Genomic DNA, 25,866 nt, shown 5'->3' with positions numbered 1-25,866 from the left:
CAATGTGTATCATAATTCATGATGATGTTTACCAGGGAGTTTACAAAAACACTTCATTATTTTATAACACTTTCTTATTCAGTAACATATGTAGAATACAGTGTGACAACCCAGAGAATATAATGCAACTTCTCTCTCTCTCTCTCTTTAAAAAATTCAGTCCAAGAGGCTGTAACAGATAGTCATCAAAGTGTACATATTTATAAAAAGCAGAATTATGCACAGATACCCCCCAGGTATCAGAGTTTTCATGAGTATCTTTTATGCAAATAAAAGGTCACGTGCTGGGCTAGCAAACCTTATAACAATGGGAGGTGATGATAACCTTGTTGCCTGTTAAATATTCAAACCTACAATGCTATTGTTATCTAGCTCTAAATGTTGAAGTTGCATTTCATAAAAATATACCAGTGCTAGAAGGAGGAAAAGCACAGAAAAAATTCTACAGAGATTTTAGTTGCATAGCTTGGAAAGATGAAGATGACTGACACAGTTCTGATTTAAAATAAATGTAGTCAATTTTGGATTCTCCCACATGTGGATTTCTCCAGAGCAGCGACTTTTGCATCTGAGGCTGGGTTTCTGAAGCCACCTAGTGTTTCCTGGGTGTGGCTTCACTGGCTGTTGGTTGGGGAGCTTTGGGATAATATAGGCTTGTCTTTATACTAATGCAAGGCTACATACATTGAGATAGTAAACTGGCTGTGGCAGTGTGGAAATTTATTCCATGTCTCCAGAGCCAAATGGCAATGTTCTTAAATTATTTGCTGCTTTGCATTATTCAGAACATGGATCTTTTCCTCCAGCAGCTGGGCAAGGTCTAAAGGAAGAGAGTACTTAGTACAGAGTCAGGAGACTTGAGGTTCTGGGCTTGTATATAAAACCTACAAAATGAGGGGGTTGATTAGACTGTGATCTCAAAAGTTCTTCCAGGCTCTATGGCTAAATTAAAAGTGCTGTCATCATCTTTGCCTTCCAGCTTCACCTAGCTTGCTTCAGCTCTGGAAATGTACTTGGCTTCCTCCTTCTGCAGGACATTTGTACATGCTGTTCCTTTTGCCTGGAACCACTCAACTCCTACACATGCTTTAGTTCTCAGCTCCAGCATCACTTCCTCAGGGAGGTCCTCCTTGCCATCTTGCCATTCCATCTGAGTCATGTTTCTTTATTAAATTTTGTCATGGAATTTTATTCCCTTTCCTCAGAGTCAGAGCACCAATCTGAATGTAACTCTGCCCTTGTTTGATGTCTGGCTTTTACTCACCACACATACTAACTATGTATCAGAGTGACTGACACTAAGGACATAATCATTAAGCAATTATGAAATAAATAACAAAAACAAAGGCACATATTTATTGTTTTTGCCATGTTTCAGGCACTATACTGAGCCCTTTATATGTACTTGCTTTCTCTCAACAACCCCAGGGGTATACAATCATCCCATTTTACAGATGAGAAAACCGTGGCACAAAGGGTTTAATTACCAACCAGGTTATTGCTAGTAAATGGAAGAACTATGATTTGAACCTAGATTGGTCTAACTTCCGAGCTTGCGCTAGAAAGCCCTGCTTGCAATTTATTTTAAGTTTCTTGAAAGGAGAAGAAAGTTAGTGCCCTTTGTGGGTGTGTGTGTGTGTGTGTGTACGTGTGCACATACTACTGAAGGAATGAGGACAGGCAGATCCTAAAAGCAAGACTAGCCATAAACCATTGCCAGTACCATTTCTTAAGGATCACCTCTAGACACACGAACACACACTTACCTGTTCCCATGGACATGGGATGCACAGAAGGCAAAGCTGTAGTGAAGAAGGGTGGGGTCGATCATGGCGCCATTTTCTGCCCGTTCAAGCAAGTCTCTGAGGTAGCAGAGATGTCGGTGACACCCTCGGACTCCATTTCGGGCGCAATACTCGTCTAGTACAAACACCTGGCCAGGACTGAACCAGCCCTATATAAAGAATAAAGGAGAGACTTTCTTTTAAATACAGGTTGTTTTCTGGAGAGCTGCTAGAGTTGGGAGTGGCTAGAGAAGGGGACTGAAAAATAGCCAGAGCTAACACTCCTTGATTGCCTATTATGTGCCAACCACTATGCACAGCACATTGTGGTTTAGTCCTCATAATGGACCTATGAGGTACATTCTGTTATCCCTGTTGTAAAGATGGAAAGATCGAGTTCAGGAGGGCATAAAATTTCCCAGTGAGTGATGGAGCTGGATTAGCAGACAGCTTGGTTTCAGAAACAGAGTCTCACCTACTGCTCAAACACTGAACCATACACGTTAAAGGAGTATTGGGGTGGGGATGTGGCAAAGTCGTGGCTACTGGTAAGAGGAAATCATAACATTAATGTTCTACATTCATATAGAGCTTTACACTTAACAGAGAACTTTCAGTTGAGCCCTATAGCAACTCTGTAAGGTAGACAGAGAAGGTTTATTTTACAGACAAGAAAATGGAAACCCTGGTGGTTAAGTGACTCACAAAGATAATACAAAACAGAGGCAGGACTCAAATCCAGCTCTGTCTTATTCCAAGTCTTCTTGTTTTCTCTACTCTAGAGCATGAAGAAATTTTAGGGTTGGTCTACATACATGCCAGGACTTCATAAATCCTTTCAATTTGGAAGGAGTGTTTTTAAAATTTTTAAATGAAGGTAATAACACAACTCTCCAAAGAGAACAGCATGACTTAGTTTTCAAGTTGTGAATCAGATGTAATTCCACTAAACTGAGAGGAACTTCTTGTGTCTGGTTTACAGTTTTATTTTCTCTTCTGATAATTGTTTGTATTCTTATTATTTACTGCTTGCTATGGGACCAGTCCAAACTCTGCTACACAAGAGAATGGGAATTCAGATCTCCAATTTAGAGCAGGTTTGGTGGCATGATGGTATGCAAATTGCTAGCCCCATTATGCACTTAAGAAAACAGGTGCTCAGAAAGGCCAAGTGAGTTGCCACTCAAGGTCACCCTTGAGCAGAGCCTGAAATAAAATCGTGTTTTCTGGTTTCAGTGTCTGTTCAAAGAAAGAAATAAACCAATTTAGGTGGTACTTTGTAAGCTGGAAATTTGGGGCTATTTTAAATATAAACTTAATTTTACTTGGAGGGTCTTCTCTGAGTCATCCATTGAATACTGCTCCATCTTGGGAGAGAAAAGGCAAAAACAGAAAGTGACTAGGGAGCAGGTAGAGGCCACAGAAGTACAGCGAGAGAGGCCTTTGCAACACTCTAATCTTGTATTAGGGATCTGGGAATCTTCAATTGACAACATGCAGCTCAGTGATGCATCCAACGAAAGACGGCATCTTTCCTATTTCAAATTATAAGTTACTGCAGAGGGCGGAGAGTAGTCGAGGCAGTGGGCTGCCCCTATAGGCAACTTCTTTGCCACTCCATCTGCTACCCCAAATGCTAAATCTTAGAAACAACACTGCTGTGAAAGATTAAAATATATTTTCTACGACTCAGATGACACCAAGTCTTTTGTAGATGCCAAAATAGCTGCTTTGAAAAGAGTTGAAGAAATATCAATTAGGAACTCAGTCGAAGACACAGAAAAATTTATGTATCCCTGCTGGTCGGTCTCCAAAACTAACTGAAAAAAAGATTGTAATAATGAGAAAATGGAATATATAGAGGCAGGAGATAAGGTCCTTTTTAATTTCTGTTATTTTCTGAAATTTTGGGATAATGACTAATATATACAGGTATACAAACAAGGAAGGAAGCTATTTTATGCATTCATAATTAATTTTAGATTCTGGACCATAATTTTAAGCCTATAAGTAACTAATGGAAAGCAAGTTTTAATATTTCATTTCTGGTTTAATTTTTTAAGAGAGCATTTATAAACTCTCCTTCACAGTGAATCTCAAAGAAAATTGTTTTAAAAAATGATAATGTGAAAAAGTCTTGAAAATAATATACCTCAAAAAAATTCCTTAAGGGAATAGTAATTACATATAAAAGGGAATGATTTAAGTTCAAAGGCATATTCTTACAAGTTTCATGAATGCCATTTATAATTATGTGAACAATCACATAATTGTACAAAGCACATTTGAGAAAAATTGCCTTGCAATGCAAGGTAAGCTTTTTACTTTTTTTTTTTTTTTTTTTTTAAAGTCTTTGAGACGGAGTCTCGTCCAATTTGGCAAAGTTCAGATTCTTTTGATGAAGGAATTCTAAACCTGAGATAATCAATGAATCTTTCATGAGATACAGATTAATAAATTATTCCACATAATTCTGTTTCTGTTTTTAAGACTATTTTATCTACATTTTTTTATATCTTGGCTTTTGGTACAAAAAATAGAGAAATTTAAAAATTAGAAAAAAGAAAGAGATTGTCATTTTACGTATTAGTATCAGTAATATGTTAACCTTAGTTATTAAGTAGTATAAATATTATATAGACATATATTTCTCAACTTCAGTGTTTAGAATCAGGGATGAGAATTTTCCTCTATATAAAGACATTTCATCATTTTCCCTCATCTTTCTCATCTATAAAGTGGGATTAATAGCATTTACTTTTAAGAATGAAATAACAATTTATGGCTTGAGAAGGAAGTAAATTGGGTCTTTTTTTAGGCTTTTGAATTTGATAGTTTAAAGCCAAAAATGTATCTTCAGAAATCCAATAAAGATATAATAGCACTCCCTTGAATTTAAATCATTTAAATCATTTAAATCTAGCTTTAAAATAGGATTTCAGGAAATATTGATACTCCTGCTGGATAGATAGCTGAATTTCCAAATAACTAAAGCACCATAAAAAATTCCCTCAAAGGGTGAAAAAATGCTGTGAATATTGTGAAGAAAAAAAAAAAAAAAAGCCATCCAAACAAACAAACCCAAATCAATTTAGCTTATGAAAAATAAAGTTTATTTACAAATCATTTTAACCTTTAAGAAAATACACAAAGAGAATACATTCATTTAATGAGATAGAATTACCAGATCTGGGATGGGGAGGGAAGGGCATCTTAAACTCTAAGCTACTGAGGCAATTTTTACAAGTTCTCCACAAGCAGGTGCCAAACTCGATTACCCTCTTGGGAATATTTCTCATGTAGCAGCTGAAAAGGGGGAAGCTAAGATAGGGAGGCTGGGGAATTGGATCTGTTTCTACTGATAACTTCCTCCCGCTCAGTCTTGTTTCTTTGGTAAGTAAAACTATCTCAACCCAGGAAATCGGGAACACATTTATAATTGTTAAAGGGATTCTGTAATGGAGAAAAGAGCTTCTGACATAAAGGTAGATAAATATTTAAATGAAAAAAAAATGTTATGTTTAAATTGCTGTAGACCAAAGAATATACTTGCCAGGCAAGAATAGGAATCATTAAGTCTGTGATCCAAAGTAAGGCGTTGTACCATCTCAAAGAGGGAAGCGTGGTCAAAGTTACAGGGGTTGGAAGAGATAAATTCATCCATGCCATGTTTTTGAGCTCTATCTGCGTCTGTTCATTTATACATGTAGAGAGAGACACAATTTAGAGAAACACATCACATTTTCTTTGACATTTCAAATACACAGGAATTCACTAGACATTATGAACGTTAGCTGTTTCCCCGTTGCCTCCCACCAACATCCCCAAGATATTCTTTTTACCTCCCATTGTCAACTTGCATCACTTACTGGTGAGTTTATTGCATTTAGGCAAAAATATATTGGCATCAACATGTTTATCAAATGATCACATTTCCAGTGCATTTATGTTGTTCTTTAAAAACTAAGCACAAGACGGTAACTTCGCCTGCATTTCACCAAACACTGAAAGCAGATCGGATCTTTGCTTAAGATAGCCTATTTAGCTTTGTTGGTTTTCAATAGATTCTGCCATTCCAGTGGTTATGTCTACAGCAATTTCTCTGCAATTATTGGGATTATCTGAAAAAAGGGTTATGCTGATTTTCAGCAAAGTGACAATATTTATATCCTCTTCTTCCAAATCCGCGTTGCCAATTTGGTTTCATAAAAGGTTTGAGTCCCCACCCTCCAAAATTAAAAATAAAAAAAAAGATTTTCATTGAAACCTGGAGATTAAGTTAAATGGGAATTTAGTTTGTGATAATCAAGGACATTGCCTTATAGTGTGCTTACTCAGTTAGCAAAGCTTAGGAAAGAGACAAACAAATTTACTCAGCAAGGGCTATGATCTGCCATTTATTGTGAATTAATAGTCTCAATGTATTCACACTTTTCCTTACGGGGTGAAGGCTGTAGGCAAAACCTCCTAAGGGCTAACTAATTAATCTCAACACGTGTAACTAAAATACACTATACTCAACTGGCAAAATAACTCGGAGAATTCAACTCGTGTGTGACCAGGCAAATCCTAAAGAGGTAGAAATGAAGGTGCTCTCCATTAAAGAAATTGGCTCACTCCACCTCATCTTTACTGACTCTTCTGATATGCAGACTATGGAGAAAAAGAATCTTGTATGAAATCGAGCGAAAGATTTTATTCATCCTTTTGCAGGAAACATTCTACTGGAATACGGGGACCTGCCAGGAACTAGTGATGCTGTCAGGACACGGGAAAAACCGATTTCTGACTTGGGAGTAGTTTGGATAATATTTTCATATGTGGCCTCGGTTCCAAGCAGCTTATTTTTTTTTTTCCTCTCCCATGCTTGGGGTATGGCTGTAAGCTTGGGTTATGGTTAGCAGTGTGACTTTCAGATGATGATTTCTCCTATTATTACTGGTATTGTATTAATAAATCATTCAAACCTAAATGCATGGTATTGTTAGATTTATACCTCCTTATTGTTTGAATTTTTTTTTAAAAAAGTTGCCATTTTTCATAGAAGCAGCAAGTGGTCCGTGTTTGAACGAGCTGTGTCGTTTATGCCCAAGACTCACAGAAGCAACGGGTTCCAGAAGGCAAGTTGAAGAATGTGTATTTTAACAGCCAAATCGTTCCATTAGAATAATAAAACACAGCTTTTGGAAAGGATATCAAATGCGCAGGAATTATATTAGAGAATCTGAGAGAATCCTTCTTGCTACATTAACTGCCTTAGATTTATCCTCAGGAAAGTGCTTTCAACTTGAGGTTGGCTGCTTCATCTGGGAGGCTTCTTTCAGTTCGGTTGTTTGGTCTCCAAACTACATTTCTTCTTTGACTTAGGATGACCAGGAAGTTGTTGCTCCCGGGAAAGCTAGCTGCTTCTAGGGCATGTGTGTGACTCCTCTGGCCCAAGGCAAGTGTCTTAAACCTGCTCCAACTGTAGTCTCCCCTGGCATAATGACACTCCTGCAATCCAGGTGACATTTCCCTATCCCCTTTGATAGACTCTGCCCTCTCACCTCCAACCTGTCAGTCCCAAATCAATTTAACTCAGGAAAAACTGAGCGTGGGGTACGCACGAATTGCTCATGCTGTTTCATCCTCATAAAAAGCCTCATCCATCCCTCGCCTCCCAATTTTAACAGATAGATCAGGCATTTTGGCTAGCAGCAGCTTCTTGCTCTCCGATTTCTCAGAAAAGGCTGCAAGCTGACAAACCGGCCGGGGCCTTACTCTGCCAGTTTGGCTTGGCTATTTTATTGCCTTCAATTATGATGGTACAACTGGTCATTTAGCTTAGAGAGAAGGGGGCTCTTTTGTAGCTGTTAAAAAAAATATGGCACATGTTTCAAGTCTCTTACTCTTTGTTTGTTTGTTGAAACTCTTGAAAACTTTGCTGATGACCTATTTCGCTTTGCTGGCCACTCAGGAAATGGATCTGAAAAGGCGACTTGGCTCCTCTATGGAGACCTGGATTCAGACCCACTCCCCACCCCCCAGTCCATCACAATGGCTCAATGAATGCGGCTTTGTGGTGCTAATTCTAGGCTAAGAGTAAGTCTAACTAACAATTTCGTTTTTTACTAACATTTTAAAGCAAGCTTACAGAAAAGCCTAAAATCAGTCTGCTTTCGTTTTCAAAAAAGTAACCACGTCAAAACAAAACTTCCTTTTCCCTTCTTCCTTTCTCTCCTCTTTCTCCCCATCCACTTGTAGCATGAGCCTAGGACTGGATTTAGGAGGTCTGGATTTTAATTTGAGCTCTGTTTTTAAATAACTGTAGGATGCTGGCTGAATTGTTTATCTCTCTGAGCATCAGTTTCCTTGTGTGTAAAAGGAGCTGAATTTTCAGTTCCCTTCCTGCCGTCATAGGCTGTAACTTAATGATCCTTAGATCCCTTGCGCACTATGTGTGGAATGGAGTTTAATGCAGTGGGAATTTCCAGCAAGTAAAGCGAGCAGCCTCTGGATTTTACTTTCCCCAAATTATCGTTTACTCAAAATTGGGCTCATTATTCTAATGGTTCCAACAACTCAAGAGCGCTTACAAGGGTGGCTGGCTCCCACAAAGTCTTTGAGTTTCATTGAGTTTATTATATTTACTGAGCTTATTATGTTATTAAAAAAAGGAGGAGGAGTAAGCCGGGAGTGCTGTTTCAAGGTGCTAATGAAAATAATCTGATGTTTAAGCTCATCCAAGCATGGGTTTTCATATTTTTGTTTTTGCCACATTCCCAGCCCTAGAACAGTACCTGGCACATAGTAGGCACTAAGTACAAATTTGTTAAAATCAGAATTTATCTTATCAGAATAAATACAGAAATTTACTCTATTAACAAATATTTTTCTTTCTTGATTTTATGGAATATTTATATACTACATTGATTGGAAACAGCTTATTTAGTGGGAGCTAGCAAAGCAAGTGGTTAAGTGGCTGGGCATAGGCAGGTCACAAAGATTAGATTTGAGACTAGCTCTGCCACCACTAGGTATGTGATACGAGGCAGGTTGCTTAATGCCTCCGGGCCTCCTTGGCCTCACTTGTAAATTGAAGGTAAAATTCAAGTCTACCCTCAGAGGACTGTTGAGAGGATCTGAAGAGAAGCACCTGGAAAGTACCTAGGGCCCTGGCATATATTAAGGGCTCGATAAACATTAGCGAGGAGTAAACAAGCAGGATCTTTAGTGTTTGAAAAGCCAGTTTGTTTCAAGTTGTTAGTGAGCCAAGGATGTCTCTGCATTTATAGCTAACGTTCTATTCCTTCTTTGCTTCTTAAACCTTATCATTTCTAGGAAGCTGGGAGTCCTTCCCTATCTCTCTGCTTTAATTCTTTTCTGCCCCTGTATAACCAATTCCTACATACTGTCTCCGTGTTTTCACTGGGTTATTTTCCAATTTCTCTGTGGTCAAGACACATACATAAAATTGAATCCCTTAGTAGATAACATGTTCCATGAGGGCAAGTTTCTAATCTGTTATTTCCCCTACCAGCTCTTAGAGGAGCCAGGTCCTCAGGAGGGGTTATTAACTGACTTACTCTGACACCTTCATCCCAGGAAACTTCTCATTGACTTTATTAAGGAGTCACACACATGGGGATTCAGATGGTATCTTGCAAATCCAAAAGTAGGAACATGTGCTCTTAGGGGAAAAAAATCTTATAGAAGGAAACAGAATTCTAGGTGCAGGTGTCTTTGGATACCATTCAGATTGTCTGCCTGTGTCTCCATACATGTCTAGGACCATATGCATTACATATGTTGTCTATTTTAAAATAAAACACTGCAGTGGTCCAGCTGTTCCAAATTCTGTTTCAAAGAACTTGTGGGCGCTTCCCAAGCAACACCATACAGTCATTCTTGCACTGTCCCGGTCTGTTCTTCCACAGTGTCAAACATAAAAAAAAAAATGCTCTTGCAACTCCATTTTTCCCTGTACAAACAGTTGGAATTGGTTGATTAAAGCAAAAGAAAACTCCAATGTTGACATTAGCAGAGGGAAAACAGCCCAGAGCAAGAAGTATGAAAGAGTCAATTCCTGAATTCAGGACATTCTGGGATCACTTCCTTTGCCAATATTTGGCATGTGTCAAGAGAATAAAAATGAATGTGAACATCAGGTTAAGCAAAAAGGAATTAGGAGGGTAAAGTGGCTGCTTAAAACCCCAGTGATGTTTGGATGATCTCTTGCTTCGGGAGATGCATCCTAATGCTCTTTTTCGTTAGCTGTATTTTTCTAGAAATCAAAGATTGACATTTTAAGAACCAATTTCAATCATCTTTACCTTTGTCAGACCTAGCCTTAGGAAGTAGTTCCTACGTCCTGCTTGGTCTTCAAGGGCTCCAGATGTACTGATGTACTGAGAGTGAGCTATGTGATTTTATAGGCTCTGCAGCTAGGGCATAATTCAACACACCTTGCAAACATTGCTACCTGTTTCACTTCGGGGGTTTACTTGCATAAGGATTTTTTAGTCCTTTATGACATGGGCATAGGAGACTGACTTCAAACTAAGCTTGGTTGGATAACGCTGATATTGGTACCTACATTAAGAAACTTCAAGAACTGTCAATGGTATCCATGACACAGATGCAGGTGATGAACATACAGACTTATGGAGAGCAGGTGCACTTTCAAGCAGAAACTAGTCTAAACCTTGCCCCAAGTTTGCTTGGAAACAATTTTGACTTGACATTTAAGGAATGTTGGGAAAACACTGGTTCCTAAAGTGATACTATTATGTGGGTTTTATACTCTCATCTCATTTAATCTACTTTATTAAAATTCAAGTGATATGGTCCCTAATTGACTACTCTGTCATTTATGTTGTTCTTTGATCTTGATATTTGGGTTCATTTCATGTTTGATAGACTTTTCCTTTTTTCCTCCCTTACAAATGAAAAACCATATACTAGTTTTCATGATCTATTATCTCAATATCAAGCATACTTGATGTGATCTTGCTCCTAACATATATATTTTTAGATAGGCTTGCAATAATGTCTAGCAAATAACTGTAATTTTCCAGGAAGAATAATATAGTTTTCAAATTTTCATTTTATTGAAATTGTCCTATTATTCCAACAGCTTAGGGATTGAAGGTAGAAGGTCAAATCTACCTTTTTATTTTGTAATATTACATTTTGGAAATTTTTCAGGGCTAGTGAAAAATTCACTGTTGAAAATAATTATGATTATATTATTAACAAATTGTCTGAAAGAGGCTCTACTCTCTCATGAATCCCTTTTGTAATAAGCTAGAAGTAGCTCCTTTAACATTGAAATTTAGAGCACAGTTATGGCTGTTGCTACTCCTGATGGATGCTAGAGGCAAGAGAATAGCTAATGCAACTCTAAAGTCATCTGTGAACCCAAACTGCAAATTAAAAGGTGACTTTGTATCTCTCTTATATGGAAAATGTGTGCTTGTCATATCTGCTTGACAGTACAAGAGGGAATGTATGGTTTGGACAATAACGAACAATGACAGTAGTCAGCCTCATCAGAAGACATGAAATAAAGAAATGACAATGATTGATGGCAGCTGGTTGTTTATGGATTTTTCTAGAAGAGCTTTTCTTGGAATACTCAAGTAACCAGGGGATGTTGTGCCCTGCCTGAGCTCTGCACAGCAAGCAAAAGACTGGTCCTCACGTGCCTGCTGCCCAGAGGCACAAATGGACCACTTAATTGAGAAACAACTTAATTGCTTCGTGGTCCCTTCAGCTAAACTGGGGTAATATGAATGGCCAAGAGAGGATGGTTTCTTTGGAAGCTCTCATGGCTCACATTGCATCATGCAGAAATCTTGAATTTAAAACTACTATGGCAATACCCCCAAAAGGATAAGTGTGTGATGTTTATTTCAATGTTAATTTCTATAATTGTCAGACAATTGCTTTGAGTAAAAATCATAACAGAGATTTTGTCAATGATCTCAAGCAAAATAAATAAATGATTTTAGTTTTTCCCTGCTGTAGTTATATTAACTTACAGAGTACTCGATGTTTTTACATTCACTCTAACAGGAGCAAAAATAAATTGTCTATACCTGATTAATAATCTTACTAGAAATCACTGTATGGCATGAAAATACTCAATTAATTAACTAGTGAATAATATGTTAAATATGTCTGAAGTAGTTAACAGTGAGGTAAACCTTCATTTAATATGGTCTGTTTAGATCAAATCATGGTGTCTGGAAAATTTTAGACCTGATTGTGGGAATCTATTCTTTTAAAAAGTGATTTACTCTTACAATGAAAAGGGACATGATTTACAGTATGGTTTTGGGTCATCCAAATTACATTAATATTGAATTAATTATTTGATATTGCATTACTGCAACATAGCAACTGCAAGTTGACAATATAAGAAGATATAGCAAATTTTATGAGATAAAACTATAGAAAGGAATTAAAGCAAACAACTGTTTAAAAATCCACTAGGATAGCAATGCGTTGTTGTGCAAAATACATGTATATTTGTTTAGAACAGAATCCATTCAGTCATCTATTCATCCATCCTTTCTTTCATTCTTTAAAAAAACTATAGCAAAATCCTAAATTCCCGCTAAGTTTACATTCTATGAGAAACCTTTTAAAATGCCTCATCAGACATTCAAGGAAAGTAAAGTTAAATTAAGTATCTGCTTGAAGTGGTGAAAAAAGTCTGTCTGCTAGCCAGGGGTACATTTATGCAAAATAAAAGAGAAAAGAAAGGGAGGAAAAAGCAAATTAAAGAAGGAAACAAAAAGAATTTGAAGAAAAGGCTATTATTAAATGGTCAGGAGAAATGATATGACCTAGTTCTTCTAAATTGGCATTCAGAATACTCAAATACATAGTTGCCTGCTCTCTTGACCAATTTTTCTAACTCCCTCTCATGCCAAGTCTTTCCTCAACACATTTTTGGTTGATAGCTTTTTCCTACGTAAATTAAGGAAGTGTGTGTTCTTTTTTATTAATAACTCAAATAGTGAAGAGAAAGATTTTTCTAAAGTTTTTAAGTTTCCTTTTTCTCTTACATGGGCATTTTTAGAAAAATTAATACAAATACAAATGATGTCAGAAAAGTTATTGTTGTCATTGTTCTTGGGGGAGTAGCAGAATGACATTTGAGACCAGAGGTTCAAACCCTCCTTGGCATTGTAAGACTGTGAATCCAAAGCATTTGTAAATGAGCGACATGGATTCAGTCATGTCCTTAATTTCCTGTTTTTGTGTGTGGTAGTTCCATGTATTGTAGCTCTCCTTTCCAAATTAATCCTCTATTGGATCTTACGTTAGAGCACACCCTTAAGCCAGGTAGAATGAATTCTTTAGTGTTCAAATAATGCATTTGCTATCTTAATTGTATTTTGCAATTTCTTCCAGTCTTGCTCAGTTAACATCTCTGGGTTTCCTACCCCACTTATTTTTTAAAGTATCCATGGTTACCACACCATTGGTACTCTGACCATTCGAATCTTTGGAATGGGAAAGGAAAAACAACAATAACAACAACAGCACATTATCAGAGTGCAAAATGATCTGTTTTCAGGCATTAAGCAGTCAGGTAGCTGTGAATTCCATGAAACAAAGGTATTATTTGCCATTTTGTTGTGATGTTAATTAATATTCTTGGAATGAACAAAAAATTAGATGTTAATGGTTGGCTTTACTCAGAGGATCATTTGATGCCAATATGAAAGCCAAGGAGAGGAGGCAATTATGCACACATCACATGCATCCTAGTTTCAGTATGGAAGCTTACATTTCAAACCTAAGGTCAGGAAAATAACATGAAAAGTTGTACTACAAAGTCTAGACATGAGGAAGATTTAAGGGGGAGGGAAGCACATTGCAGGTGTCAGATAATCTAGTCTGATTATCTGAGCTGTGCTAGCTATAGGGGAGCACTTACCCTTCAGTCCAGCTAGAAGTTAGCAGGGTAAGAAGGAACAAACCAGAATAACATAAAGACTAGCAACAAGGCTCAGGAAAGCAGACAGGAGTTCTAACCTAGCAGCCTAAGTTCTTGGGTTCGAGCAAAGATTGAACAAGAAAACTTAAACAAAACAAAACAAAAAACAAAATCAACCTCCCCCAAACCAACAGTAACCCAAATCCCCCTAACTGTTGAAGACGTTCAGGTGGTAGCAAAAAATAGAACAATTCTCAAAAATACCCAACTTTGGGGTTCTATGATGGGATTAACAGTTATTAGTTGAGAAACAGACATTAAAATGACTCATTGCAAGTGATATATTAAATAACCATTGACCAAATGTCAAAGCTTAAAATACCCTCTTCCCCCCAACCCACCCTAATCCAAATGAGAATTGAGGTACTAATTTTTACTGTTCCACTAACACATAATGGACAGGGGATAAGGTATCTCAACGAGAGGCCACGCGGCATAGTAAATCGTGGAACACTCAACTACAGATTTGGACATCGTTTCCAACGTAAGAAGCATTGGCCTTAAAAATTGGAGAATTGCAAGTGTTTGTTTAAAAGCATTGTATAGCTAGGTACTGACTTAATTTTGTTAAATTTTAACAAAAAGGAAAAAAAATAAATCAACATTGACACACACAAAAAAACTACTAAAGAACAAAAAAGTGTTAAAGGTTGGTGAAACCCTCCCAAAAATCTCTGTAGAGTCACACACAAACTAATGAATAGCAGGATCTATTTTTTCAGTTTTTACAATTCCACATAAATACCCCACTCCACTCTTCTCGACGTGTCTTTTCATTTTAAAATTGAGCTTTTGAAATTGCAAAAAATAAAAACTGTTAAACTTAATTTAGAAAGACCCAAATAAACTCACAATTACTCCCAAGTTTTCCAAACTATAAAAATGGTCCATTCTTAAGTTTCCCTTAAACAGACAGCGACATGACAAGACTGGAGTGTTTATTTTTCTCTACCCCAAAAATATTTCTATATTGCTTCCCTTCTCTATGTAGTTTTCCATTTCTATGTAGCTTCCTTTTGTCTTGTAAATACTAATAAAGTGATTATAGAGTTAAGTCACTGAAAGACTGTTGTTCTTACAAATTATTCACTAGCAAGAATGGCAAGTACTTTGAACAAATATTCAAAAATAAGATTTAATGAGATGTGTGCAGAGTTCAGTACTTAACAATGACCCTTACCTTTTTGGCAGTCAAGGAAACCTTTTTAAAATGCAATACTTGATTTTTCTTTTTTACATTTTTTGTTAGCTAGAGAATCTGTGATCGACTTAATTTTTGTGATGTGACTCGATTAAAATAAATCAATGTATAGATTGGCAACCAAATGTAAGTGAAGAATGAAAATTTGCTCTTTACAACTATGTTATGACTGTTTTTCATCTTTTTTGCTTGGTAGTACCTGGTGACCAATCCGTCCTGCTTTGCTCGGGATTGAGGGGTTTCCTGGGACACAGGATTTTCAGTGCTAAAAGGAGAGACGTCCTGAGCAAACTAGGATGAGTTGGTTACCGTAAGTATGAATCAACACTGTGGGTTTGACTGAGTTACCTATGCGTAAGGCTTGATCTATTTAGTAGTGACGGTTCGAATTTTACAAATTACAGAAGCTGTGAAGTAATTATGACCTTCTATGGCAGACTCCACTAATAATTATGATATACAGTCAGCTCTCCAGTATCCATGGGTTCTGCATCCATGGATTCAACCAGCGGTGGATTGAAAATATTCAGAAAAAAATTACATCCGTACTGAACATGTACAGACTTTTTTTTGGTCATTATTCCCTGAACAACACAGTGTAATAACTACTTAGAGAGCATTTGCATTGTATCCAGTATTATAAGTAATCTAGAGATGTTTCAAATTATATGGGAGGACGTTTATAAGTTATATGAAAATACCATGCCATTTTTAAAAATGGACTTGAAAATTCATGGATTTTGGTTTCTATAGGGGATCCTGGAACCAATTTCCCATGGATACTGAGGGAAGACTGTATTCCCTCATATTTAGCCACTTTTTTCCCTTTTGGTTGCTGTGCATAACTACCCAATGATACCATGGAATGTAAAATTCCTGGTTCCTTTCTTGATCTTTTTGCAGATGCTCAGGTATAAAGGTTGGGTTGATTAAATACTAACTGGTTGTCTCTGCTGGCTTGTAAATTATAGGAACAGAAGCCACACTGGCTGGTACTCTGGCTGCAGTTTTTATTAAGTGCTTAAACTAGCAATAGATAGTATTTGGAGCAGTATTGAGGCTCTGTTGCAGGGATAATAAAGTAACCATGGGATGACTGGGATCCACACTATTGGACTGAAGTTCTGGGTGAGGGCTGCCATTTATTACATGGCCACTGTGTACAGTTGTGCAGATTGGGCACTGCAGAACTCAATGGGTGCATTCACATTTTTGTGTATGTGCAAGGTGTTTCCTGTATTACACAGTCTCCATAGCTGACTGTAGTGGCTTGTTCTTTTAGAACCTGGTAGATGTAGCAGGGCCTCATGCTCTCTGGAGAACTCCCATTCCTAGGCAGTAATAAAGGAGACAGTACAGAAGAAGGTAGATCTACCACCAGGTACTGATAAATCCCAGAGGCATGCATGATCTGGCTTTCTCACTCATCTCTCAGCCTACTTTACATATTCCCTAGGGATGATATCATTTACCCCCCCAAATTCTAACTCTTAGGAGTTTGCTTCGGATGCTCCATTTAATAAAAGTTCCTTATTTCAACTAGAGTAGTGATACACATCAAGCTGTGTGTATTCAATTGAATCTTTCTGCTGATGCCTAACAACTGGCATTCTAATTTCACAACTAAATGAATCCTATCCACAGAGAGAAATCTACATCAAGAGCCCCCATGCATTTCCATGAAGAGACATCTCTTCTTCAGCACCTTCCATCACAGGTTTTCTTTTTTAATCAGTGTCTTGTCTCTAATTTTACTCCTGAATGTCCTTCGTCTTATACTGGTGAGGAAAAAGTGGGGTCAATAGCAAACTATGTAGCAGTTTCTTAATCTGGGCAGATGATAGAACAGAGACACTGAATGTAGGGTGAAATGACTTTAGAAGAAATGAAGATTATTTGGAAATAAGACCAGTATTTTCCAAATATCACCTGAGATACATGCTTTATGAGGTTGATTTGAATGGTGATTATAGTTAGAATTTTTTTCTGATACACAGGTAATTCCTTTTCAAGAGGTTATGATAGGATGTACTGTTTCCAAATGTATTACAAAGGAGCATGTTGGGCAAGGTGAAAGGAGGGATTTTTGTCTTACTTTTTTTTTTTTAAAAAAAAACACAACAATTAAACAAATACTGGGTATGATTTATCTCAACTAATAACTATTACTCTCTTTACTGCTCTCAAGTAAACCTAAATGCAGGAAGATGTTAGAGAATACAACAGTGGAGAACTTGGTGGTAGGTGTGGGCAGAAGGCTACTCCTTTTCCCTCAAGTCTTACCCCAATCTTTGTTATTCTTTCATGATTTTCTGTGTGGAAACTCACAGCAATTATATGATTATTTACACTGTTCCACAAGGGCATGCATCACCATCAGTACTGGACAGGAATTCCTGGGAGCATCCGATAAATAGAATTTGCGATCCAAAAGAAGTTGTATTTCCTGATCAACAAGGGTGTTGCAAGATGTAAGAATATAGTCTTGTTGGACAGAAATGGACATGGCAGTAGAATTCACCGAAATGCAAGTTTACCTCTACTTAGTAGTTATAGTTGCAAAATTATTCCACCCACTTTCATATTCTGTTTAAGAGCAACAGAGGAGAGATCGTGCAAGCACTGTGTTAGAGGTTAAGTCTCTGCATTTGCATTTGCTTTTCCTTCAGCTTCAATTCTCTTTCCTCAAATATTTGTGGGGCTGACTACCTATCATTTGAACTGAAACTCAGGGAAAACTTCTTTGATTGTCTAATGTCTCTCCTTCTCACTTAGTCACCACTAAATGACATTCTCCATGGTATTTACCAGTGTCTGAAGCTCTCTTATTTATCTGTTCACTTGTTTACTATCTAGGCCTCCCCATTGGGATGCAGGTATTATAAGAGCTGGTACCTTGTCTGTCCTTCTCATTAACATGTCTGATTTCTAGACAGTTGCTCAATGACCTAGAATGAATGAGTGAGTTCCATACTAAAGTAATAAATCATCATGATTATTGCTAAAAATTACTTGTACCCGTGTTATCTCTAATTGACTTGATATTCAGGGTAAAGCAAAAGACTCTATTTAGAATGAATGTTTGGAACAAAAATGAATTACTTTATATCTCCATTTTCTTTGTTTTAATAAATATTTCCAAACATGTACTGGCTTTCACCTCACCCTGTGTATCAGAAGTATTGATAGATAAAAGCCATTTTAGGTAGCAAGAAGACATGGAAAAGGGACAAGAAATTAAATGTACACAGAGGTAAGAGGAGAAAAAACTTGAATATGAACTGGGGCTGTTTAAGGAGACAGTCTCATTTTTGGGTCTCTAGTATTTTAGCTCGGAATGGGATTTTAGGTACCATGTTTTGTGGTTTTTTTTTTTTTTTCCACTGCATGTGATAATGTCATCATTTATTTTTAAATGGTTCTAAATTGCAGATTTAAGTTGATTTCAAATCAACCCTATTTTTAAATTACTTTTAATAGGAAGAAATGAAGCAAGGACATACATAATCTACTATATTTGAAGGACTCAAACAAATACATGTTTGGCTGTGAATTCTGTACTCTCACCAAAACAGAGATAAAAATCCACCTAAAATACACTTTCCTTCATTTAGTCCTTGTGGGAGAAGGTCAAGTATTGCACTTTAAAATTACTTTCATCTAACATTTGTCCCAACTTTCCCCCTGAATTCACTATATGTTTTCAGGAAACATGATTTTATAAATTTTAAATACAAAAGCAACTAGGTTTTCTAATTCAACTTTGGAAGGTTTACTTTACTGAGCTATTTTTGTAAAATGGCATATTTACTTACAAAATTGAGAGATAGGGGCATCCAGCTGAGGCACATTTCCTCCCTTGGCGTTGAGTTTCTGGACTTGGGTCGGGGGCACAGGCTTGTGTGACTGCCCCGTGGCCCGGTACATGGCCTGGACCCACAGGATGCGGTCTTGTTCATCGTCACTGGCAAATATCACGGTGTCTCCCTCTTTGACGGCATTGAAGAAGGCTCGGCCACCCTCCAAACCTGGAAGAAAAGGGAGTAACAACTTCTACTAAGCTGAGCTGTGATGTTCTCAACTGGACTCAGTCCTTGAAAGAGCAGTTTCTGCTGCTTTTCCTTGGGACAGAAGAACGGGGGTAGCAATTAACCTAGGATGGGAAATCTGAGACTCACTTGGCCACAGAGTGGGACCGTGATGTTGAAGAAGTATTTCTGAGCCTGGATCTTACCTTTTTGTGTCCTGATGGGGATAGAACTGTCAAGCAGGCTGCCTGCTTGGGGGACGCTTATAAACATACTACTTTCTCCCTCATCTTTAAACACAAACAGAACAACAACAAAAACCTCTCTTTACCCCATCTCTCCCTTCAGCTACTGTCCTATTGCTCTTCTCTTTACAATGAAGGGAAATCTCTACCAAGGCTTTTCCAATTTTAGTACCCATATGAATCCCCTGGGCATCTTGTTAAAATGCTGCTTCTGATTCAGTAGGTCTGGAACTGAGCTTGAGGTGCAGCATTTCTAAGAAGCTCCCAGATGATGCAGATGGTGCTGGTGTGAGGACCCCATGTTGAGTAGCAAGGGTCTCTTCCCTCCTTTTCTGCCTTACAACGCCTCCAATCAGGCTGCTGCCTCACTGAAACTTGTCCAGGTTTCAGTGGACACATTGTTGAATGACCAGTGACCTCCACATTGCTGAATCCAATGACTGATTCAAAGTCCTCATTTTATTGGGCCCATCCACCTATCAGCAGCATTTGCACTCCCCTCTCTTCAAGATGCTTTCTTTACTTAGCTTTCTGGAACCCTTACTTTCCTTCTACCTTCCTGGCCGCTGTTCCTCAGTCTTGTCTGGTGGCTCCTCCTCTTCCTGATTTTTAAATGCTGGCATGCCCCGGCCTTCCGTCCTTGCCCTTCTTCTCTTCTTTAGCTACACCCTCTCTCATAGTGATGCCATCCAGCCTTTAAGTACCATGAGTACGCTGATGGCCGTCACATTTCTCCCTCCAACCTGAACCTCTCCCTTGGACTCCAGGCTTGAATATCTTTCTTGACTTCTCCGCATGGATATCTGATAGACATCCCAAGCTTGTGAAACCCAACACTGAACTCCTGGTCTTTCTGCCTGACCTCCTCAGCAAAGCTGAGCCCATCTCTCTTGCTGCTCAAGCCCCCAATCTTGGGGTCAATTTTGACTCTTTACTTTCTTTCACTACCCACTTCCAATGAATCATGAAATTCTGATGGTTCTACCGTTAGGACATTACCAGAATTTGACCACTTCTTCCATCTCCAGTTGCGTCCATCAAAAATGTACCCATGATCATCCCTGGATTATTTTAATAGCCTCCTATCTGACCTGTCTGCCTCTGTCCTCACAAGGCAGCCAGAGTCCTGAATTTAGCACTAGAGTCAGGTCATGTCACTCTTCTGCTCAAAACCTGCCAGCAGTTCTGTGTTCCACTCAGAGGAAAAGCGTTGGTTCTGACAAGGCTTGAAAGGCCCCCATGAACTGGTCCTCTGCCACCTCTAACCTCCTCTCTTAATACTCTCTCTCTCCCTCTATGCACACATGTACTCACTTCATTGTAGGCACACTGGCCTCTTGCTGTTCCTTGAACACTCAGGCATGTGCTCACCTCAGGACTTTTGCAATTGCTTTTCTCTGTGCCTGGAGCACTCTTCTTTCAGGTATCTGCATGATTCACACCTTATCTCCTTTGTGTCTTTTCCTAAACATCACATTTCTGTTGAGACCTTCCTTGACCTCCACTTCTTGTGACCTATCTCTTATCTTGCTTAATTTTTCTTTATTGCTCTTATTACTTTTTAGCAAACTACATAATTTGCTTTGCTTCATACGTGTAGGTAGTTTTTGTCTGTTTTGCTTACTGCTGTATCCCTGGTGCCTAGAATAGTGCATGGCACATAGTGGGTATACAAATAATTGTTTAATAAATGAATATGCTCTAGATCCATCTGTTTCCATGGGCAATTCTCAAGGTTAAAATTTAGAGAGAAGTAGGTGGAAACTTCTCTTTCGGTTTGGGCCAAAGCTATGTTGTGTCCATCAACATATTCCAGAAGCCTGTGTTTTAGATCACTGGGTACTCTCTAGCTGGAAATAATACTTCATATCTTCATCAGGTTCCTCATCACCTCCTCAATTATTAAAAACTAAGAGGGGAATGAATGAGTGATTAGCATCCTCAAATTTCCAATGAGGTCCGGCCAGTAATCTGTTTGATATTTGTCATTGGAAAAGATTTCTGGTAACATTAAGACTTCTTCATTGTGCTATTTATTGAGGTGTCTATGCTGCAAGCACGGGTGTCTGTTGGTAGTTTTGCACTTGGAATGGCCAGGGATTTAGGACAATAAATAGCTACCTCTTTATATGGAGGGTCTGATAATATCACACTAATAAAGCTTTACTAAAAGATTTTTGGTGACTTTTATTATAAGGGACTATTTTGCCTAATTTTGTATGGAAAGTTTTAAAATACGTAATTTGGTACGATGATGTGTAGCTAGCAAGCTGGGAAAACCTGATAAACCTAATGAACAGCACAATAAAAAGGAAAATTCTGAAAGGGGAAGGAGGAGGAAGAAGAGCTCTGAGAGTTGCTTTAAGCCTGAAAAGTGAGCAATAAAGAGTTAAAAGGAAGAGAGGATCAATAGACCTGTAGCCTAGTCTCGTGGTATCCTTAGGAATAAGCTATTTTGCTACAGTCAGGGAATGCCAGGACAGACATGACCAGGCATCACTTTTACTAGCCCCAAGCCTTCCCCCTCCCCCAGGGTCTGCTGCTGGGGTGGGGATACTGTATTTCTGGAGCTACTGTCAGAAAGTCAGTTCATGGAGTTACTTTGGGGAAGTGGACAGCCCTCTCCACTGTGCAGTTATTTAGATGTAGAGATGGAAAGACATGAGGAAGTTTTTATATTTTTATTCAATCCTCCCAACAGCCTTATGATGTAAGTACTATTATTCCATTTTTACAGATGAGGAAACTAAGTCATGGGGAAGGTGGTAACTAGCCCATGGACACAAAACTGGCTTGTATGTGTCAGAGCTGGCTTTTGACCTCTGCTGTTTGACTCCAGAGCTGATGACTATAACCATTGTGCTACACTGCACCAAAGCATGAATCCAGGGCCTGGCCCTCACTAACAGCTCTCTTAAGAGTCATTATGAACAATAAAATGAAGCCTAATTTTGGAGTGAGTAAGGGCAAAGAGAAACATCTAAAGCAACAGCAGCAATGACAAGCACAGCAGCAGAAAGCAACAGGGCTTTTTCAGAAAGCACCAGAGGCTGAGGACACACCAAAGAAAGCAAGAAGGAGATAGAACAGCGACAGATGAAAGAGAGCCAAGAGAGGAGAAAGCAAAGTGAACATCCACAAAGTGAAGACCCACATGTGCTGCAAGGCCATCAGTCTTAGAAAAAGCAACAATTCCTGGGGACTGAATCTGAAGAATGTGATGTGTGACCTTGCATGGGCTCTCCTTGGAGAACGAGGGGCACAGTCCCACAGGTCAAAGACAAAGACACGTCTGGGAATAGATGGAGGCAGACCAGGCAAAGGAATGCTGGCCAGCTCTCTAGGAGAAACGGATTTCACTTCCAACAACTTGCATGGCCGAGGTCCATTTATGAGGGTAAAAAAGGTCTTTATGAATCGTGTAAGAATAATTTAGTTGTTTGATAAACTGTGGCATTGAATTATTCTGAATTAATATTCTTTTATTTGAAGACTTCATTATCTAATCGGATAGAAATTGAGAGATTGTCTCAAACTTTCCAAACCATACACAGGGAAAGGTAAAGTGAAGCATTTTTAGTTTTAGCTTAAAAGGAGTAGCTTGTAAGTGAAACTTACATTGCCAATTCACCAAATTAAACATCAAGGACCCAAACAGGTAGAGTTTATTTAGTGAAAATGCTTGTGTCAGGGGGAACCACCTAGACTGTAGGCTGGTACTAAGGCAACAATATTTGGTTGCATCCCTCCCTTCCACGGCAGAGAGCAATAGGCCACAGGGGTTCTTAGCCCATAAAATCACCACCAGTGGGGTCCACTGACAACCGGGATAAAATCAAGAGAAAGAGGGAGAGAGATAGAGTCTGAAGTCCTCCCCATTTGCACACTCACCTTTCAGGGAGCAGTTGAGGAGACTCCTCAAATCTGAGGACATTGGTTAAAATGCTTGGCTCTCCAGCTGGCAAATGTTCAGGAATCCCCTGCAGTGCTTATTTAAATACAAAGATTCTGACCTCTTCCTCTTTCTGGTTCACAGGTTAGAAGTGGGGCTCAGGAACATTTATTTTTAATAATTACTTTTTTGTTGTTTGTTTGAGACAGAGCCTCTCTCTGTCGCCCAGGCTGGAGTGCAGTGGTGCAATCTTGGCTCACTGCAACCTCTGCCTCCCAGGTCCAAGCGATTCTCCTGCTTCAGCCTCCCGAGTAGCTCGGATGACAGGCGTGTGCCACAACATGTGGCTAATTTTTGTATTTTTAGTAGAGATGGGGTTTCACCATGTTGGCCAGGCTGGTCTTGAACCTCTGACCTCAAGTGATCTGCCCACCTCAGCCTCCCAAAGTGCTGGGATTACAGGCGTGAGGCACCGCACCTGGCCAATAATCACTTTTTTTTTTTTTTTTTGAGATGGAGTCTTGCTCTGTCGCCCAGGCTGGAGTACAGTGGCGCATGGTCTCTGCTCATTGCAAGTTCCACCTCCCAGATTCATGCCATTCTCCTGCTTCAGCCTCCAGAGTAGCTGGGACTACAGGCACCCGCCACCACACCCAGCTAATTTTTTGTATTTTTTTAGTAGAGACGGGGTTTCACCGTGTTAGCCAGGATGGTCTCCATCTCCCGACCTCATGATCTGCCCGCCTCGGCCTCCCAAAGTGTTGGGATTACAGGCGTGAGCCACCGTGCCAAGTTAGACTTTCCCATGACAACTGGGAGAATTTAAGTCTCCGTTTTCAATCAAACATTTCTTGGGGAATAAATAGGACTTAGCACATGGAAAGATAGAGGAAGCTGCTTATTATTCTCAAGTACATAATTGATTTACATTTTACATCTTTCTACTTACATCTTTCGTAAGGAAATTTATAAATTATATCCTATGGGATCGATGTAAAAAGAAATAAGCTTTAAAAATATATGTGCACAGTTACTCCTTACACATGTAGATAGAATAGCTCTCTCCACTCCTGCCCTCCCCACTGAGGGAAGATAATTTTGCTTTCATCTGATAAAGTAACAACCATAGCTTTGCTATAGCTGTTCATGCAGCTATGCTTTATTGCAAATGCCAAAGCATGACATGGGTTAGACCCGGAGTTCCAGCTCAGCCACCAGGCAGTCTCAAACAATAGCCTTTGATATCTCAGAATCTCAGCTTCTTCATTTACAAAATGGGGTAATGATCCCGGTCTTATCCACTTTGTGGGATTACCATGAGGGCTAAATACAATCACATGGGGGGAAAGGAAAATGAACTGGCTTAAAAGGAATTATTGTCATAAGATGGTATTGATTTCCCTTCTCATACTGGCCCTTTAGCTTCCCATTTTATGTTTTAAAATTTATTAATTTTTACAATTCTTTCTATTTTTTGAGTTGGGGTCTATCTCTGTCACCCAGGATGGAGTGCAGCAGTGCAATCATAGCTCATTGCTGCCTCCAACTCCTATGCTCAAGCAATCCTCCCACCTTAGCCTCCCTAGTAGCTTAGACTACAGGTGTGTGCCTCCATGCCCTGGTTATTTTTAAATTTTTTTTGTATAGATGATGTCTGGCTCTGTTGCCCAGGCTTGTCATGAACTCTGGTCTCAAGCAATCCTCTCGCCTTGGGATTACGGATGTGAGCCACCACGCCTCACCCGAGCCTTCTACTTAAAAATAAAAGTCCTAAGGAGGACTGAATCTGTTTTTCTGAAGGAAACCCAATGACTTAAGAAGAACACAGACCATCACAGAATGCCCTAAGGAGTGGTTTCCTAAGGCAGGAGCCCCATCCTTTCCATGAGAAGTTGCATGAAATTGTTTGTTTCCAACTCGTTGATTCTACTCATTATGAAGGATTTCCAGGCAGAGCATTTAATTCATGCCTTATGTGGTCAGCTCTGTATTCTGCTCCGGCAGGATGCAAATAACATATGAAAGTCCGAAGGGGTGGGGCTGGGCCCAGTCACTCGGTTGAGATTCTGAGGGTGCTAATTTTACTAAGTGGGCTGGGCTCAAGGTCTTCCCTGCCATACCTTTTCAGGTTAGCACCCCATCTTCTCTCAAACTCTGTTTTTCTTTTCTGTGTATTTTGTTGCATGTGGAAGAGCAATATGGGAGTAGAAAAAAAGGTTTTGGGCCAAATAATGCAGTATGGTTGGAAATGCTTTCCTTGTGCAGATTTGGCATAAAAATAAACTTCTCCGGGAGAGGGCTGTTGGTGCTTGTTGTTCATTAATATGCTGAAATGATTTCGCACCCCCCTCCCATTTTGAAGGTTCTTTGAGGCTGATTTCTATTCATTTTTTTTTTCTGGGAAAAAGATAAAATGGGTAGGGGGAGAGGTGCGAGGGGGCAGGATGTAGAACTTATGCAGTGTAGAACTTTTAAGAAATACTACCGTTTGTGTAGTTTTCTTAGTTACATAAGGCTTAAGGGCTTCATTGTCTCTGCTTGTGGATTGGTGTCTTCACAGGAAAAAAGACATTTAGGGAGGGTTTTCAAGTGCTGCCAGCTAACCTTATGAGCTCTTGAATTGTAGTTAGGGAATATGGATATATTGGGCAGGCTCACTTGGTCACTGAAACCTGCCAAGCTCACACATCACTGGTGAAACAACACACACACACACACACACAC

At 39.0% G+C, this 25,866-nt stretch overlaps 1 protein-coding gene across 1 annotated transcript in view; it reads right to left on the bottom strand.

Annotated features, from left to right (window-relative positions):
- CADPS (Ca++-dependent secretion activator) overlaps positions 1-25,866 on the bottom strand; it is a 507,398-nt gene that overhangs the window by 136,957 nt on the left and 344,575 nt on the right. Inside the window, exons 12-14 of the mRNA XM_011998424.1 lie at positions 18,793-19,005; positions 5,338-5,474; positions 1,767-1,954 (exon numbers count right to left, since the gene is read on the bottom strand). Coding sequence (XP_011853814.1) covers positions 1,767-1,954; positions 5,338-5,474; positions 18,793-19,005 — 538 coding nt within the window. The remainder of the gene's footprint in view (positions 1-1,766; positions 1,955-5,337; positions 5,475-18,792; positions 19,006-25,866) is intronic.

The sequence above is a fragment of the Mandrillus leucophaeus genome, unplaced genomic scaffold, assembly GCF_000951045.1.
Source record: "Mandrillus leucophaeus isolate KB7577 unplaced genomic scaffold, Mleu.le_1.0 Scaffold57, whole genome shotgun sequence".
In the NCBI taxonomy this organism is placed as follows: domain Eukaryota; kingdom Metazoa; phylum Chordata; class Mammalia; order Primates; family Cercopithecidae; genus Mandrillus; species Mandrillus leucophaeus.
This window is presented reverse-complemented; position numbering and strand designations above follow the sequence as displayed.